Source organism: Phaenicophaeus curvirostris, chromosome 5 (genome assembly GCF_032191515.1).
Source record: "Phaenicophaeus curvirostris isolate KB17595 chromosome 5, BPBGC_Pcur_1.0, whole genome shotgun sequence".
Lineage (NCBI taxonomy): Eukaryota > Metazoa > Chordata > Aves > Cuculiformes > Cuculidae > Phaenicophaeus > Phaenicophaeus curvirostris.
Window position 1 is genome coordinate 51,478,778 of NC_091396.1, and position 19,469 is coordinate 51,498,246.

The 19,469-nt window shown below is 39.1% G+C and overlaps 1 protein-coding gene across 3 annotated transcripts in view; it reads right to left on the bottom strand.

Annotated features, from left to right (window-relative positions):
• Window positions 1-19,469, bottom strand: part of RPS6KA5 (ribosomal protein S6 kinase A5) — an 83,217-nt gene that overhangs the window by 40,355 nt on the left and 23,393 nt on the right. Inside the window, exons 3-5 of one of the 3 annotated variants that reach the window (XM_069858712.1) lie at window positions 18,635-18,853; window positions 15,634-15,749; window positions 14,747-14,854 (exon numbers count right to left, since the gene is read on the bottom strand). The exons of 1 other annotated variant lie outside the window; for it this stretch is intronic. In XM_069858712.1, the coding sequence (XP_069714813.1) occupies window positions 14,747-14,854; window positions 15,634-15,749; window positions 18,635-18,853 (443 nt within the window). Of the gene's footprint in view, window positions 1-14,746; window positions 14,855-15,633; window positions 15,750-18,634; window positions 18,854-19,469 lie in introns of those variants that run through there. One more of the 3 variants, XM_069858714.1, reaches the window with a different exon arrangement.

Here is a 19,469-nt window from a genome sequence, read left to right on the forward strand (position 1 = left end):
TGCTGCTGAGTACCAAAAAATCAAGATTTCTGAAACTTCTGCAGGCAACTAGAATTTACATCAACAGAAGCATAAAATCTACACAAACATTAGGCACAAAATGCACCCATCTGTTGCCAAACTGGCTGTTTGCATGGACTGAGAAAACTGGAGCAAGCCCTCTGATCACTGGAAAAATGGAAGAAAAAAACAAAACAAAGAAAAAGATCAAACCAAGTCCTAAGAACCCACAAGATTTTGTTTTAGAGGCTTTAGGAACAAGCCAAACACATCAAAGCAAAGCACAGCAATAAAAACACAAAAGACTAGATAGGTGTGAATGCTGGAAAGGGGAGTTGAGATAAAGCCCGCTAATAGAATGCGAACATCAGCAAAACAAAACAAAAACCTCCACACATGCAAAAAACAATCAGATGCTCTACCTAGAGGGCCTGGCTCACAATACAGAGACACATTCCAAGTACACTGTTCTATATGTGCACACCGAGCCTAAGCAGATCATCTACTTGCCATATAAATACTGCTTTAGGAAAATGCTTCCGAGCTTCAGCATCTGTGATTTTATCTCCAAAATACGAACGCAGATACGGAAAGTAATCAAGTTGAAGACAGACAGTCATTCTGCCATTTGAAGATTCACCATAATGTTTAAATATATGACCCTAAAGTACTACTTCAACTTCATAAATCGCATTCAAACAACACAAACCACTGCTCTAACAAACACTCAGGTCCTACAATCCTACAGCTTATTTTACTCACAACAGTCTTTGTGCAAACATATTTTAGCCAGAGGATTAGCCAAGAATTCACTGAAGTGATTCTTTTCAGCATTGACAATCAGGACCCACTTCTCCAACTACATAAAAGGTCACCTTTGAAACAGAACAGGCTGCTTCTGTTCTCCAGCTACTTAATACACAAATACTTTCTTCTTAAATGAGCTGGACGGCTACCCTGAACATCAGATACGACACATTCTGAAATCATACTGCTATCATATTCCTTCAAACCATGAAGCTCAACTCTTTAAATGAATTTTTCAACTTCAAAAAAACCCCCCAAAAATAATGCTACTTTTATCTCTTAAGTTCCTTAATAGTGTATGTGTTCTCCAACAGGAATTCCTTGCTAACAGAAGTGATGGTAGGATACAGCCAAAAGAATCAGTTAAACCCTAAAGTACATAATTTCTAGGGTAAGAATTTCAAGAAGCGGAAACTACCCAATATTAGAGAAAGCTTCTCAGCTATTAAATTGGCTTGGACTTTAATTTCCTTGCATTCTGTATCTATGTAAAATATTCTAGAAACATACTCAAATAGCTTAAGAATTACTCCCTTATTGCACTGAATATTAAAAAGAAAAAAACAAAAGCAAAGCCTAGAAACACTGAATGCTGTTGGGCCAAAGAACACAAAGACAACCTCTAGAGTTGGAGAGTGGAAGATGCAGTCTCTGATGGCACATGTCAGCAACAACTCCGTGACTCAACAGCATCCAGTGACACAGAGCAGGAGCTCTGTGAGCTCACGGAAAGTATTCTCTGACTGACTCTTTGCAAGTCCACCATGCAATACTCCATTACTAACTGGTTCTTGTAATTTTTATTTTAACACAGAAACAGCAGCATGTTTTGGCTAGGTTCTTCCACAGATTTCAGCAACATTCTTATGAGATTCTTGTGCTTGCCCATACTTGTTAGTTGGCAAATTAAATTGCTTCACTCACTCAATCTGACCTCATCATTACGAAGGTTTCAAAACGTTATGACCTGGCAAGACAAGTGGAACACTTAGCTGTTGTTGAAGGTACTCTGAAATCACACAGCAAGTTTAAACAAGGTTTTTAATCTAATACAGATATGGCCTTTCTACTTAAAGTCAAGGACAATTCCTCCTTATTGCATGAGTAGTAAAATTCTCCATACCAACTTTCAGATCAGGTATATAGGTGAAAAAAATCAAACTGATGGAAGTCATAGTTTAGCTAAAACACCATCTATCTTATTAAGCAATTAACTGGCAGGTTATCCATCATATGAATGTGTAACGCCATGTAAATCATGTGAGCTACCAGTATGTTTTCATCTTCTACAAAATACTCAGGGCTGTAAGTTAAATCCACCAGTCTTTGGTGAAAAAGCCTCTCACCTACAATAAAATGGAAGCAGTCTGCATGTAATATATAAACCAGAAAAGAAAACCAGTGTGCAGAAGATTTAAATTTTCAAACCAACCTTTTGGAACTGGTGAAGTTATGATCAATATAAACACCTTGCCCTGAATTCTATTTAGTGAATAAGCATTCTAGCACATGAAAATCTGTAATCTTGACTGTCATTCATAAGTATGTACAACTTCAGTTTTCTACCCTGATGACATCATATTGTAGTTTCTTGGGAGATAAAAATGCCGAAAAAAGTTACCTTTACACAGGGATAAGACTCACAACTGGGGAAGGGATCACATGGAATAGAAATGAATGGCAGATGTTAAAATTACTCTGGCAGCACAGCATTGTAATTATTGCATGAGACTGTGCATGTACAACTTAAGTTCTAGAGTAAATAAGATGTGCAGGGATGCTGTGCTTTTGTCTCTCAAGAAGTTCAGCTGCTATGATTGCTTGCTGGATACCATAAAATACAAGGAGGAGAAACACATAGGAAAAAAATGTTAATCCTTGAAGTCACTCATGTTTCCTAGGTACATCAACCAATCTCTAATGCAGAAAACCAGAGGCAGCCAATCTCTTCTGTAGTGTGAGATCAATGTAGAGACTGAGAGACAAGAGGCTGGATTACAGACCTATAGAAAGGGATTTGGGGCTTTCAGTTGATGGAAAGCTCAAGAGGAGTCATTAGTGTGCCTGGGTGGAAAAAGGTACCTACTGTATCCTGGGTGCATTAAGTACATTATAGCTAGTAAGTTCAAAGAAAAAAGTTCAAAGAAAAAAGCCTCACCTTGAGTACCGTGTACACCTGTAGATTCCACTATGGAATAAGCCTATAAAATAATAGCATGCGTCCAAAGGAAGCCAAAGATGGTGAAAGGACTAGAGAGCATGACTTCAGTGGAGTAGATATGGATACTAGTTTTTATCCCCTAAGAGCAGGGAAGACAGAGGGCACTATTGCTGTCTACAATGTTCCCATGATGGGGAGCAGAGAGGGAGGTGCTGATCCCTCCTGTCAGGTGACAGGAAGAAAGGGAATAACTTAACAATGCATGACAGGAAGTTCAGTTTGGATGGAAAAGCGTTCTTCACTAAGAGGGTAGTCAAGAACTAGAACAAGCTCCTCAGGGAGACGGTCATGACCCAAAGCCAGCCAGCGTTCAAGAAAAGTGTTTGGAAAATGGTCTTAGATCATAGAATCATAGACCTTCTTGGCCACCTGGGCACACTGCTGGCTCATGTTCAGTTGCTGTCAACCAACAGGTCCCTCTCCTCCACGCAGCTTTCTAGACAGACTTCTCCTAGTCTGTAGCACTGCACAGGGTTGTTGTGCCCCAAGTGCAGGACCCGGCACTTGGCCTTGTTAAACCTCATGCCACTGGACTCTGCCCAGCGGTCCAGCCTGTTCAGATCCCTTTGCAGAGCCTCCCTACCCTCCAGCAGATCAACACTTCCACCCAGCTTAGTGTCGTCTGCAAACTTGCTAAGCGGGCACTCAATGCCTTCATCCAGGTCATTGATAAAGACACTGAACAGGGCTGGACCCAGCACTGAGCCCTGGGGAACCCCACTTGTCACTGGCCTCCAGCTGGATTTCACACCATTTCCCACCACTCTCTGGGCCCGGCCATCCAACCAGTTTTCCACCCAGGAGAGTGTGCGCCTGTCCAGGCCAGAGGCCGACAGTTTCTCAAGCAGAATGCTGTGAGAAACGGTGTCAAAGGATTTACTGAAGTCCAGGAAGACCACATCCACAGCCTTTCCCTCATCCAGCAGCCGAGTCACTTTGTCATAGAAGGCGATCAGGTTAGTTTGGCAAGACCTGCCTTTTGTGAACCTGTGTTGACTGGGCCTGATCACCCGGTTCTCTTGCATGTGCTTCATGATAGCACTCAAGATCACCTGTTCCATGACTTTCCCTGGCACTGAGGTCAGACTGACAGGCCTCTAGTTTCCTGGGTCCTCCCTGCGACCCTTGTAGATGGGCACAACATCGGCCAGCCTCCAGTCCAGTGGGACTTCCCCAGCCTTCCAGGACTGTTGGATGATGATGGAAAGGGGTTTGGCCAGCACATCCACCAGCTCCTCTGGGTCCTGGGTTTATACACAGACGGAACAACTCTCCTTACAATTAAAGACTGAGGCAAAGAAGGCATTAAGTACCTCAGCCTTCTCCTCATCCCCTGTCACTGTTGTTCCTTCTGTGTCCAATAGGGACTGTATGGTCTCCCTAGTCCTCCTTTTATTATTTATATATGTATAGAAAGATTTTTTGTTATCTTTCACAGACTTTGCCAATCTGATTTCTAGCTGAGCCTTAGCCTTTCTGATTTTTTCTCTACACAATCTCACTTCCCTCCTGTAGCTCACCCAAGAGGCCTGTCCCCTCTTCCAGAGCCCATAAACATTCCTCTTCTTCTTGCTATCACTCAAGATCTCTCTGTTCAACCAAGCTGGTCTTCTCCCCTGCTGGCTTTTTTTCTGGAACACAGGGATGGCTTCTCCTGAGCTGCTATGATTTCCTTTTTGAAGAGCTCCCAGCCCTCATGGGCTCCCTTGCCCTTAAGTACTGTCTCCCATGAGACTTTGCCAACCGGCCTTCTGAAGAGTTCGAAGTCTGCCCTCTGGAAATTTAATGCTACTGTCCTACTAACCACCCTCTTCACTTCACCTAGAACAGAAAACCCTATCATCTCATGGTCACTTTGTCCTAGGCGTCCACCTACTGCCACATCCCCCACAAGGCCTTCTCTGTTCACAAATAGCAGGTCCAGGAGGGCACCCTCCCTTGTTGGTTCATTCACCAGCTGTGCAAGGAAATTGTCTTCCACGCGCTCCAGGAACCTCCTAGACTGCTTCCTTTCTGCTCTGTTGTACTTCCAGCAGATATCAGGAAGATTGAAGTCTCCCACAAGAACGAGAGGCATTGATCTAGAGATTAACTCCAGCTGTTTATAGAAGAGCTCATCAGCTGCTTCTCCTTGGCTGGGTGGGCTGTAACAGACTCCCATCACAAAATCTACCTTCTGGTGGGCTCCTCTGATTTTAACCCACAGGCACTCAATCTCCTCATCACCACAATCCATCTCAACAGTGTCCAAGTCCTCCCTTACAAAGAGGGCTACCCTGCCTCCTCTCCTACCCTTCCTATCCCGCCTGAAGAGTTTGTACCCCACCATAGCTGCACTCCAGTTATATGAGCCATCCCACCACGTTTCCATGATGGCAACGACATCATAGCCTCCTTGCCCTACGACAGCTTCCAGCTCTTCCTTCTTATTCCCCATGCTGTGTGCATTGGTGTAAATGCACTTCAGCTGAGCTACCGAGCCTTCAGCCCTCTTAGAGGGAACAGAGTTCATTCCCAACTGCCTGGTAACTGGAGTAGCTAGCTCCAGAGTGCCCGTATCTCCCTTAGCACCCCGAGGTGTGTTCTCCCCCACTTTCTGTGTGGTGATGTACTGGTGGTCCTCTCCAGCACACCCTCTCTGAATCACCAGTGCCCTACGTCCAGGCTTGTTCCTGTCTAGCCTGGTCAGATACATGGCTTAACTTTAGGTGGCCCTGTGTGGAGTTAGGAGTTGGACTCAACGACCCTTTGGGGACCCTTCCAACTCAGCATGTTTCAACTATGCCAGGAAACACTTCCATGATATACAAAAATCTTTAGATATAGAGAATGCTTCACAAGCCTTTGCAAAACTAAGAAAGGTGACTTTAAACAGCAGATTCTTCAAGATGATTTGACCCTGCCAGGTATTCCTAGTACCTGCAGAAACACTATTGTGAATACTGTCAGGAACTGCAAAGTTACATAATCAAAACCTGCCTGTAAAGTTCCTCAAGTATTTGGCATGATTACCAATATACTGACTGTATCTAAGAAAATTCTGTTTCTTAAGTAGCACTTCACACAAATTTTCAACAGGAAACCCACAGAACAATTTATATGACTTTTCATACGCTTCTTCTCACATGGTCTTAACTCAGGGTGGTGAAGTTCGTTCTTTCTTTTGCACCAGCTGCAAGAGACTACAGCAGAGGAAAAGCATAATTCATTCTATTATTTTTATGAGGCTGTTGCAGAAAAAGTAATTAGTTGAGAAATAAGCAAATTCAGATAGTAAAGGCTAGAAAGGATACATTTTACTGCTGCATTCAGGAGCAAGACTTGGACTTATCTAGGCGTATGAGCCTACCTGAAGTTTCACAGGTTACCAAATGAAATCATTTTCTTGTCCTTTCAACAGCAACACACAATCCATTTCTTAATCTCCTCAAATACCTAAAGTGGTAGATCACGTCTAGGTATGAACAGATGCCATTATCTGTAGTATGCTAAGAAGTCTCACTATTGCTTTTCATTTGACCAACCCAGGGGAATATGCTGGAGTAAAACTACCTTCCTTAACTGCTTTAACCTCTAGATGTTTCAAGTTCAAAGTTGTCTTTCTTCCTTGTTAAAGGAACTTCAAGGCAAGGTTAGTTTCCAGGCTGCACTGAGTAGACTTTAACTGGGAACTATCAGTAGTGTAGCAAACATCATCAATCAGAAATGAAAAAAAAATATAGCAGAATTTCTAGAATAAAAGGACAGTATTGTTATTGTTGCTTTTTTGTACCAGTGTGAGTGGATGTAAGTTATTTTAAGTAATTCAGAGCTACTAAAGCCATAGTTTAGGTTTTGGCTACAAGCATAAATGGTGAAAACGTTGCTAGATAAGCTCAGGGCCCCGACATGGTTATCAACAGATTGCACCTCTTTCCCCAGTCCTAGGGGTTAAGGAATCTGTGCTGAAGATGAACTCTGATGCAATGCAACTGAGTAACTTGCATGGAACCTTGTCAGGGCGTCCATCTTCAGCTGGGAGCGGAAGTTTAGGCTCCAATTCTTGATCCTTGTGTCAGCCGTACCGCAGGTATGCCTGTACTTGACTGTGTAGCTCACTGGTCCTGATCCATCAACTTCAAATCCTCGCTTGACCTCAAGCCTGCCTCCCTCATGAAAAGCTGGACTGTTGTCTGAGCCTGTCTTACTGCCACTACACTTGCTCTAATCACCTTGTTTGGCAACTGAGGGACTGCACCACTGGTCAGTGAGCATACTAGTCCACACCTGCCTTGCTGTCATCCTTAGCTCCCAACTTGCAGTAATGCAGAGAGCAGTCTCCCCGTTCTGGTGGTCCCTGAAAAACTAGTCAAGAACCACAGTTTCTTTAGAAACAGATTAGAAGACTGAAGAACTTAAGCAGTGGAAGAGTTCAACTGTACTACACAGTTACCTTACGTATTTACACAGAAGTGAGATCTGCAATGTTATACTTTGCTATCATTTTAGTTGTCCAGAATAACAATAATTATAGTCTCAATTTAAGAGGGCATATTAAAATCGAGAGAAAAGCCCTCTCATGGTTCAAAGACGTGACATAGATTTAAAATGAAAACCAAAAACCCTGTTCCAACAAAGTGCCTGCCAGAATGACTGGTTTCTTTTCTCACTTTTTTTCTTTTTAATTCTTTTGATAACCTTTTTGGTCATAATTCCCAGACGTAGCACAGGGTAATTCAACTTTCTATAACAGAAAGAGTACAGCTTCACCCAAAAGACCTTTCAGCCACAGACTGTTGCTTAGGTAGGTGTAACTTCTCCTCAGGACCAAAACTATGATCTCCGCAGGAGGCAGAGGAGGAAGAACAAAGACAGAGGTGTTGACTGTTACACTAGCTAAGACCACTCTGCTGTATTCAACAATCATAAAGAATATAGTACAAACCTAAAGGTTTAGACTAGACCAAGAACAGTTGTAATGTGGCAGATCAAGGGTCACTAGTCTGAAAATCATCTCAAGAAATTTCATAAAAAAAATAAAAATAAATGTTTAAGGTCATTTGAAATTAAGTAAAAATCCTGTCCTGTGGGCTGTCCTACTTGAAGAAGCCAGTTAAGCCAAAATACCATGCTGGTTACCACACCTCATGTATAGTAGACATACTAATAACTTCACCTTCCAAAACAGACATGGAATCAGACTACTGCATTTTTCAAGCAAGAATAAGATTTGTCTGCCAGCAGCTGCGACCAGAACAGGCACTTAAAAGAGAGAGCAAGAACATCTAAACCTGTGCCATGATTTAGCCCCAGCTGGCAACAGAGAACCATGCAGTCACCTGCTCCCCCACTTCACAGGATAGGGAGACTTGAATGGGAAACTCATGGGTCAAGATGATAAATCAGTATAACAGGGCAGCAAAGGATGAGAAAATACAACAATAAAAACACATTAAACAAGTGATACACAATGCAAATCACTCACCGCCCAGACAGCCAATACCCAGCATGTTCCCCATCTGGAATTCCAGGAGCCACACTCCCCAGCAACAACTACCATGCCATGAACCCAACCCCCAACCAACGACTCCCCCTTTATAAACTGAGCGTGAAACCATAGTACTGAATATCCCTGTGGCCAGTTCAGGTCCCAGCTGCATTCCCTACCAGCTTCTTGTGAAAATTAACTCTGTCCCAGCCCAACCCAGAACAACCTGGTACTGCGTACTAGCCAAAAAATACATGGCATCTACAGATGCAGCCCTAAAACCTAACTCAAGACAAGTCTAAGCCTTCACCTAATGTTGAGCAGAGGTTCAAGAAACCCTTTTCACAGACTTACACAATGGCTATGTTTGCTTCCGCAGTGCAATACAATTGCAATTCTGCAAGGAATTCTTTAAGCCAGATGATGGATTTGTAAAGCAAATAACAAAGAGAAAACAAAAGTCTAGTTTCTGCAGGAAAAAAAAAAAAAATCAGAAACAGCACATAATTGTGTGGGAGGAATGCAAGTATGTACCACTGTCATCCTGGATGAACATTTTGTACTAATAGTACAAATTTCAGTTTTTGGGAGACTTATTTCTAAAGCATCATCTTTTGAGAAGAGAGAGGTAACAGCAACAAAAGAGAGAAGAACGGCATACAAAGCAAAACCTGCAAAAATCCTCTTTCTTCCAAAGAGACAAAAATACAATGTATGAAACAGAACCAATTCTGGGAAGACTTCTTTCAGTTGCCACTTGAAGCCTTCAGAAACCTATGTTTTAAAAATTGAAGGTAAAGAAAACAAATGCATAGGAGATGCCAAATAAACATATACAGTATTAGAGAGCACCAGATGCAAAAGGTAGAAGAGAAGGAGCAGACAGCTTTGAGCAAATTCAATCCACCTGGTTCTAAATCCATTTTCATATGCCAGTGAATCTCTGGTCATGCAAGTTTTTCCACACCTGGTTGCACAGTTGCATTGAAGTTACATATTCCAAATAACTCAAGAGGTAAAAAAAGAATTTTATAAGAAATAAAGATTTATGAAGATGACAGCATATGCTTTCAAAAAGCCACGTTTTTTCTCCTTGGAAAACAGAAACAGAATTACGCTGAGTTGATTAGCAGTGCATGATTCTAACATCCAATAGAAGATATCAGGCTATTTAACCCACAGATCAGTATTGCTCCTCAAAGTGCGATTTTTAAGAATTATGTTACAATATGAAAGCAGTGTCCTAGAGCAGTCACTGTAAGAAATCATGATATGTCATGAAAACTTCTTAATGACACACTGAGATTTTAGCATCAAAAGCTAGACAAACTGTATTTTGTGCTCCAGTCACATGCATTACTGCTCCATGCAGGGAAAGTACAATCATCTTTGTGATAAGCATGGAAAAAGGCGTACCTCTTCGGCTAAGGCACCAACAGCCATCTGATTATTGATGACCTTGTTTTGCCATTAAATGAGTCCTACTTTTCAGTTATGTGCCTTTAGAGTGTTTGGTACATTCTCAATAACCAATGTCAGGACACTTAAGACACTTAAAAATTACCAATTAGAGCAAAAAGGTTTTGCCATTGGTTCATTTCCTTTTCCAAAATGAGTGAAATGATGACTAATTGTCCACACAGATCTATAACCAATGTTAACTACTGTGAAGTAATTTCACCATTCAGATTACTATTTTTACTTTTCCTCTTTGCAGAAATCTAAATCTACTTATAACTGTGCTAAGTGTATATCACTGAACAATAGTTTAACTAAAACACAGGCAGACAGTAGGTCATCCGCAGTATGGATTACTCTTACCCATCTTTCCAAAAGAACGTTCAATGTTCAGAGGATGCACTGTCAAATTTCAAGGATGAGATGCTTTTACTTTAATCGGACAATTATAAAGAATCTTCTAGTTACTTGCCCAGCTTATCTACCAGGTCACTCAAGTAAGATAACAGTTTATAAAACACCAAGAGTCAAGTTGTAGTCACTTTCCTTGCTTCTCGTTCTGCATCCCTCTGTTCTAGATTACCTTTAACCTGCTCTGAGAACATGTAAGCATCTCTCCCTACTTCATCTACCAAAATCCACACTAAACACCTTTTTATCATTTTTCCTTTAAAATCTTTTGAAATTGCATATTAATTTTCTTTCCAGAACAAAATGTTCAGTCAACCAGCTAATAAAACAAAAACAATCGACAATTCAACAGAGAAGAGCATCTGACAGATAACTGAAGTTGCAACTCTGATCAAAAGAATTTTAGATGGGAAAACAACTATGTATCTGAACTATTCATTCTCACAGACAGAAGTACACCAATATCCATCCAATAGACTTAGATTACAATTCAGTCATCACTCATACAGAACCACATAGAAACACAGAATCCCTACACTTATTACTAAGGCACTCGTATGCTTTCAGACACATTGTATGAAGACTGACAACACTCAGTATTTACTACTTTTTTTTAAAACTCCATGGAGCAAACACAAAACCTTCAAAACAAACTTTAACTAACACAGATGATGTGTACCAAGGCAGAAGAATTGAGCATTTCACTATACTCTGGAAGAAAGTGTACTTTAAGGAATTTAATTAACAAGAAAAATGTTAATTGTTATGCATAGTACAGCAGAATAGATTACTACCACAATAATTCAATGAATGTGTTCAGAATATTTTTTTCTAACACCTAAAGATCTTCATAGATACTAAAACATGATTTTTAGAGCAATTATAGAACTAAAAGGAAATGAGAAAAAAACCATAACATTTTAACAAAAAACATTAAAATGAAGACCGGACCTGATGACTAGGTTAAACTGACATTAACCAAATCAAAACAATTCCAGCATATAAGTAGAGCTATTAATTAGATAAAAAGACAAAAAAATGCCTAAGCCATAAATGCAGAAGATAAAGATGCTACACAAGAAAAAAAGATGACAAAAGAAAATACCACCTTAGGCAGTTTGGTTTTATTAAAAGGTAAATGAAATGCAAGATTCTAGGAAAAAAAAAAAAGCAACACTGAAGTGACTGCACTTACGCAAGGAACAACCAGTGTTGTAGAAATTTCAATAGAAAGTCTGTCAGTCCTACCAATCCCCCGTTCTCCTGATAATAAATTTATCTTAATTTCATGTGCAAATGCATTCTATATCCAAGTTATACAGGAATTCAAGTGAAATGCATGAAAGCATAATAAAATGTGTCTTTCTTTACCCCAATTTTCCTAGTAATTCAGTTGAGAGCTGAGAATCCGAATGACGATCCTTAAATTCATCACAGGGCTAAGAACACAAATGCTATAAAATTAAATACTAAAAACATACTACTCATTTCTATCTCTTAATCTCTTACCCTAAGCCCATTCTATGGTTAGGATAGTCAAACTGTAGGTCTTCACGAAATATTAAATAAAATTTTAATATTGGAAGTAATTTCTTACCTAAATATCTTGCGATACTGACCTATGCTATGTGAAAATTCACTTTTATTCAATCACTTTGTTCCAGTCAGTTCATTTCTTCTTCTTGCATGCAAATACAAGAATACAGACTTCACTTTATAGATAAAAGGAAGGCAAAACCATACTACCATTTCACTGGTACAAGAGAAATTTCAGATTGTAGTGAAACAGTAGTATAAAATGCTTTAGAGCTCTTGAAACAACACTGCTTTCAGCTTGCATTTGTAGTTCTTTCATGTTATAAGCACTTTCACATAATAATTGTAGAATAAAACATACTTGACAATGCATTCTTCATATTCATGCTTCAGTAGCTGCACGGCAGAAATCAATGGGTTTCTGTTTTCCTAGCGGTCACATGTATTTGCTTCCTTTCACTCAAACAGTGCTTAGGAAAAGCAGCTGCCCATCTCTCTGCTATTGAACAGTTAATTAATCTGCTACAGCTATTATACTAAAGAAATAGTGCAATCTTTTTATTATAAAAAACTTTTGTTAGATTCCATACTCACTCAGGTAGATAACAACCACCAGATTAAAGCAGGGATAATGAAAACATTGAACTACGATGTTTCCTAGCAAGTATCCCCAACTATAAAACCATGCAAAATTCATGAATACATGGTAAAGAAGTCTCTCTGATAAGAATTACAAATGCAATACATGCCTGTAATTGTTAGTGACTTTTATACATTCTTAATAACCTAAATATCTTATTTCAGAAAATACAAACCAAAAACGAGTCTAATAGGATAAATTCCATTTGCTTAAATATACTTTCTTAATGAAGTTCTTGCAAGGACAGTGGGCAAAGGAAGAACCATGAAGAAAGGGGGAGAAAGGAAAGCATACTGTTCTAATTAAATTGCAAACGCTACACTCATCTGACTTACACAGTTGCTTAATTTTATTTAAAGTGCTACCTAACCAGCATGAAAACAGATACAAATCTATGCAGTTACACAGTCATATTTTACCTTTTGTAAGTACAGTGGTTCAGAAGTGTAAGTTAAGTATCTTTTGTACTGTCAATTGTACGTGTTCTAGTACTAGCTGAATTGTCTACAAAGACTATAATATGAAATGTCAGTTTCTATGCGCAAATACCTCATTCTAAACATGTTTAGTTTCAGTATCTAAATTACAATGGCACACATGAAAACTGTAGTCAACTGCAGACAATTTCTCACATTTTTGAAAGCAAACAATACTATTGCAATTACTTTTTTCCTTAAAAGAAACACTAGAAATGTTGAGCGTTCGTGACACGAAAGACAAATATAAAATATGAAGGAGAATGAGAAAAAAATACGGATAAATGAAGATATTTCTGAAGTATATACTGAAAGCGGAATGGATTAGAGTCAGAGGAATCAACATTAAGCAACCAAGCAGCAAGTTTGCCTCAATTCATGACTGGAGAAAGAGAAATCCAATTCAGATTGTGGGAATAATCAACAGGCATCTCTGATGCTTACTCAAATCCTCCCCTTTCCTTGCATAGTTTGTAAATGACATCCCAAAAGTGAGCACAGCTAAGAAATATTTGCTAAAACCATCCTGCGCAGTTTAGAGAAGATAATGATTCATTATGACATCACAGGGAAGATTTCTGCTTAATTCAACTTTGGCTCAAATGCTGGAAAACTGCCCCTTCTCTCACCCACTGCTGCATTAACACATACACTTTACTGCCCAGCACAGCTTCCCCCATAACTCTAAGCAGGCCCTACTCTCTCTAGTCACACCTTATACTATCACTCTTCCCTGCTGAAAATTGCATTTCTCTGTTCTTCCTCTCTTGCACTAGGTCTGGCAATTTGCTGTTATCCCTTGCCATGCCAGCTGAACCTCCTCATGGTTTCACATTATAATTTAAAAGGAATATACTGACATTACCCGTACTATTTCCTTGCTTCAGAAAGTAACGCTTTGTATCTCTTAAAATGTTACATACCTAATCCTACCAGACTACATTTGAAATGCAAATATTCTAGAGGAAACTACTAGTTACCTATTTTGAGAAAATCCCTCTGCTGCTTCTAACAAAGACTTTTAGATCTGCAATCCCAGATCTCAGTATTTCCAATATCTTCAGCGAAAACCAAAAAATAGCCATTTTAAAATTCTCTCAGAAGTAGAATGCTGTGCAGTTTTGTCTCTCTGGAGTCTAGAAAGCGTATTTGGAAGTAAAACTGTAGCTCACAAATAATTAACAACTAACGTCAACAGTGATAGATCACTATGTTAGGTACTATGCACACATTTAATAAGAGAGAAGCTTTTATCCTAAAAGCTGGCAATTTAGCTTATCAACAGTGACACAAAGACATGAAAAAGAGACAAGATAATAATACATTAATTACTATTAGCATAAAGAAGAGTCATAGCATACCATTTGCCTAGTCACTGCAAAGTCTTAGCACAGTCAAGTCTTTTTAAAAAGGCACCTGAAAATGATAACGTAAGTGGCTTTTCAGACTTATGCAGATCTCTCCTTTTTCACTTAAAAGGCAGCAGGAGGGAGAATGAAGGCCTTTCAGGAAAAACTAGAACAGACAAAAATGTCTAACAACACTGCCAGGCCAAAGACCAATGAACCGAACTCAAAACCCAGTTAAACAGACAACTAGATTTTTTTTTCTATGAAGAAGAGTCTAGAAGGGAGTTTTTCTCTCAAATATGTTTATGATTTCAATGAGACAGAATCTGACCATGATCTTGCTGGATCCTGTCCACACTTACTGGAGATTCAAATACTCACCTCATCAGTAAGGAACTCCTTACTCAGACCAAAGTCAGTCAGCACCACGTGGCCATCAGAATCAAGGAGAATGTTCTCAAGTTTTATATCCCGATATATAATCCCCAACTGTAAATAGAATACAAGAAAAAGTAATTCCAAATGAGTGTAAAGGAGACATTGCAGAATGCATTTAAACATAAAGCCAGCACAATTCCCATTATTAAGGTAATCTCACACCTGAGAGTTGCACCTCAACAAGGACAATTTTAAAATGCTTTTGAAGAAATCACTTTAAGCAGCTTAAAAATTCTCAGAAATTACACTGTGTATTAATGCCTTAAAACTGAAAGGACACACTATATCCTTTGAATCTAAAAGTGACTCAACAGCAGTGCAAAAGTTAGTTTAGCTTTAAGAATGGAAATGGATGTTTCTGTAATGTGTTCTAGACCACATATTCATGCCTTCTAAAAGTCTAAAATCTACTCACTACCTCTGCAAACTATTACTTTTCATGTCTACAGTTGCGCCAAAACTTCAGAACTCTGCTGTTCAAATGTATCAAAACAAGGAGAATTGACAACAGTGCAACCCACTGTTCATGTTGACTACAAATTAGTTTTACTAACATATACCGTTTCATCAGGATTGCTAAAAATTAACAGTCATTTATCAATAACAGCACTCTTCACAATACAGACAAAAACTTGCAGCCTTAATCTGGTGCACGTGAATAGACGCTTCATTGGGAAGTATCTCTAATTACACAACTAATGCCCCATTGCTATATAAAGTCACTTCAGTTTAAAACAATCTACAGTTACTTCTCCTTACTATATTTATATGATATGAAAAGAATACAGTTGTAATTCCACAAAATCAGTACTAGCATAGAGTTACTTTACCTTGTGGAGATGTTCAAGTGCCAAAACAATTTCCCCAATGTAAATTTGCACCTCATTTTCTGAGAATCTCTCTCGGTGCGAAAGATGAGTGAACAATTCTCCTCCATTTATGTAGTCTAAAAAGTAGAACAAAGAACCTTATAATTTCACTTTCTCACAACTTCATTTCTTATTGGAATATTAATAGGTAGCTTGTAAGTTATTTAATAAGATATTCTGGGATCAGATTTTTTAACTTTATTGTAATTCAGTAATATTTCATCGTGTTGTACAATACTCAATATCCTTCTCCGAGTACTGACAGGAGAACACAACTAACTTATAAATAAGCAGCAAAGCCATAAAATAAGCCTCAAATAACCATAAATTATAAAAACTAATTTTTTTTTTTTTTGCAAAATCAGTCCTTTAGTTATTTAGGAACATGAAAAGAAACGAGTAGAAATGGTATCTACATGTAGAACACTTGCACACACCTACAGAATACTTAAGAAAAACAAGGTAGACTGACATTAAAAAGGCAATTAAGAACAGGTATTAGGTGACATTATCGCCCAGGAGTAATTACAAATTTTCATAGAATTACAGAATCACAGAGCAGTTTGGGTTGGAAGAGACCTTAAGATCATCTAGTTCCAACCCCCCTGCCATGGGCAGGGACATCACACTATATTAGGTTACCCAAGTCCCCATCCAACCTGGCCTTGAATGCCTCCAGAGACGGGGCAGCCACAACCTCCCTCAGTAACCTATTCCAGTGTCTTCCTAATGTCTAATCTAAATCTGCCCCTCTCCAGTCTATACCTTGTCCTATCACCACAAGCCTTTATGAATAGTCCCTCTCCAGCTTTCCTGTAGACTCCCTTCAGGTACTGGAAGGTCGCTGGAAGGTTTTACCCTTCACAAGATATCACCTTTGTGATGGCAAAACCACAGGAGGAGATTATTTCCACATACAGTCCCTCACAGAAGACACACTTTCATTCTTTGCGGGTCATAACACAGGGGTTTTCCCGTGGCTGGTGGGGGAAGGGAGCGATTATTACAACAGAACTCCACTGCAACACAAACACATTTTAGAGAGAGAACTGTTTATGCTAGCAGTGTAAGGCCATTAGTGTTCAACCCTACGGCCTCCATATTGTATTTGTGGTCTACACATACAGAGCAGGGAATACCCCACCTCTTACTCAACATTTTCTTGGATATTGTTTCTACAGGTTCATCAGAATAGTACATAAATCCACAAAAAAGTTCCAATCCTGTTATAAGTCAGTTAATACTTGAAGGAGAAATCATAGATACAAATTTCAGACATTCTGATCTCTTTCCTCTTTTTAGTTCTCCAGTTCTCTGCTTGGGAATGAATATTAGTGGAGTCAAACAATGTGAGGAAGATGATTTATCTAGATCAGTAGATCAGTAAGTATATGCTTCCTTCTTCCAAAAAAACTTCAGCATTCTAATTCTGCTGAAAACAAACAAAACGAAAGAAGTTTTTAAGTATTTCTAATCAGGACTGCTACCTTAGTACAAGATAAGAACTGAGTTCCCAGGCAATGTTCTCAGGACTGTGACAGACACAAACCAAAGCTGCCACAGTCTTAGCAGCCTGATTACAAGCCTGATTGTATCCACGTTATAACACTAACCATAGCCCAATGAAACAATCAGCCTTCAAATTTTTAGTGCTAGATCAAATGCATCACCACCACAGTGGAGGAAAAAAAAAAAAGTATCAATTACTACAATGTAAACTTCATCTGACAGTTAATTTTTTTCTTTTTATGTATTAGCAATTTAACCTCACGTGACAGGCTTTGCATAGAACTGGTACTAACATGGATACAATACTTTGTTCTTTCAATCTCAAAGACAACCTAAAAACTGCAATCAACTCCAAACTCAGATTCTGGAAATCTGGCAGTCATGAAGCTGCATGTCTGCACTTGATCCAGACTAAATTCATACAGCTGTGTACTCTGACACCACAAAAAGCTACATAACTATTGAACTGAGGCTCCAATTCTAAAACCTCGAAGCTGAAATTGCATGTTGCTCAAACACCAAGCTCAGCTAGGTACAAAAACAAAGGCAGGGAAGGCAGAGACTGTTTTCCCCAAAATTTAGAAGCCTCTAAATACATAAATTCCAAAACTAAATCAAAGAAGTGATTTACAAACATTTATATAATAAGAAAAAGTCTTGCAGCAAACAATTTCTTTGTCAGAGGGGGTGTAAAGCCCAGCTGAATTATAAAGTAGCTCTAGGCCATGTTAGGTAAGCATGTTTGCCTAAAAAAAAGTGTTAAGAAAATTTTAAACCCCCTCTAATTATGCCCATTTGGCAGTAAAAAAAGAAGGGGAAAGACCTTTCTGGACCCAACTGATATTCTGACAATGGATTCAGGTATACTTCGCCGGGGGGAGTGGGGGGGGAACCAAACCAAAAACACAGCAAACCCACACACAGACACAAAACTCAAAAAGCTTTTAACTATACATCTGCTTTGAGTTTCTTGTTTTAAATGTCACTTTCACATTGTGTTACAGTGGACACTTGCCCAATCTGCACTATCTGCTGTGTAATGTTCTTCAGAACTACTCAGCTCTCTCCTCTTTGTTCTTACGAGAGCATAAAGCCAGGATTTTAATTCTCTCTCTACAAAAAAGGGTTTTTTTGCCTTCTAATTACCTTGTGATCTAAATCGCTCCATTACTATGCATTTATTTTTAGGCAACTACATCCATCTTGTGTGAGAGGGGTTTTTTTGTTTTGGTTTGCTGATTTTTTTGCTGCACCGAAGTTCAAACAGGAAAACCACAAACACACTGTTGAAGACGAACACTACTTTACTTCCTATGGTCTCTCATGCAATCTCCAAACACACAGTACTTAAGACCACATGAAAAAAAACCTACAAAACATTAAGAAGATAAAAGGGTAGACTTTTTTTTTTTTTTTAAATTAACGTAAGACTTGAATCCTGAAAACTACTCACCTAAAATGAGATGAAGCTTTGTATCTGTCTGGAAGGCATAATGTAATGTGACCAAAAACGGTGATTGCCTAATGTGCTCCAACACCTGCCGTTCTGTCCTTGTGTGCTCAGTTGTTTTGGCTTTTTGAACTATTGTTGCTTTCTTCAGTACTTTCATGGCATACAGCTTCCCAGCATCGTGACCGCTTACTTTCCTTACTAGGAACACCTTTCCATAGGCTTAAAAAAGAAAAAGCAGGAGAAAAAAAAAAAAAAAACAAAACAAAACACAAAACACAGTCACCTACTGGTACTACAGGTCTGGCAGATACCATTATTGTTCGCAATTATTCATTTTTATGGCAAACAGTAACCATTCAGGCTAGAGCGCTTCCAGAATACTTTTTTGTTTCAGACTAACCTTTTCTGAGCAAAATTTCAACCAAGTGAGCTTAGTGACTGAACACAGCAAGAGTGGGAACACACCAAGAGTGGGAAAAACAAGCAGAGTTTCAGTATTTAAAATCACAGAATCCTAGAATGGTTTGGGTTGGAAGGGACCTTAAAGATCACCTAATTCCAATCCCTCTACTATGGGCTGGGACACCTCCCACTAGATCAGGCCACACAATTTTAATCAATTTGAAAAGCTGATGGTGTCTTCCTTTGTAATAACCTAAAACCCCATACCTGGAATTTGGCAAGAGTTCGGAGTGAGATGCTATTTTTTTGTCCATAGAATAGTCTGCTCATATTTGCACAGCTTACATGCTTTCATTACTGGCTTTACAGCACTGAAGTTCTAAAAACCCATAGAAAAGCCAATTAATTCTTCCTATCAGTACTTATTGCATAG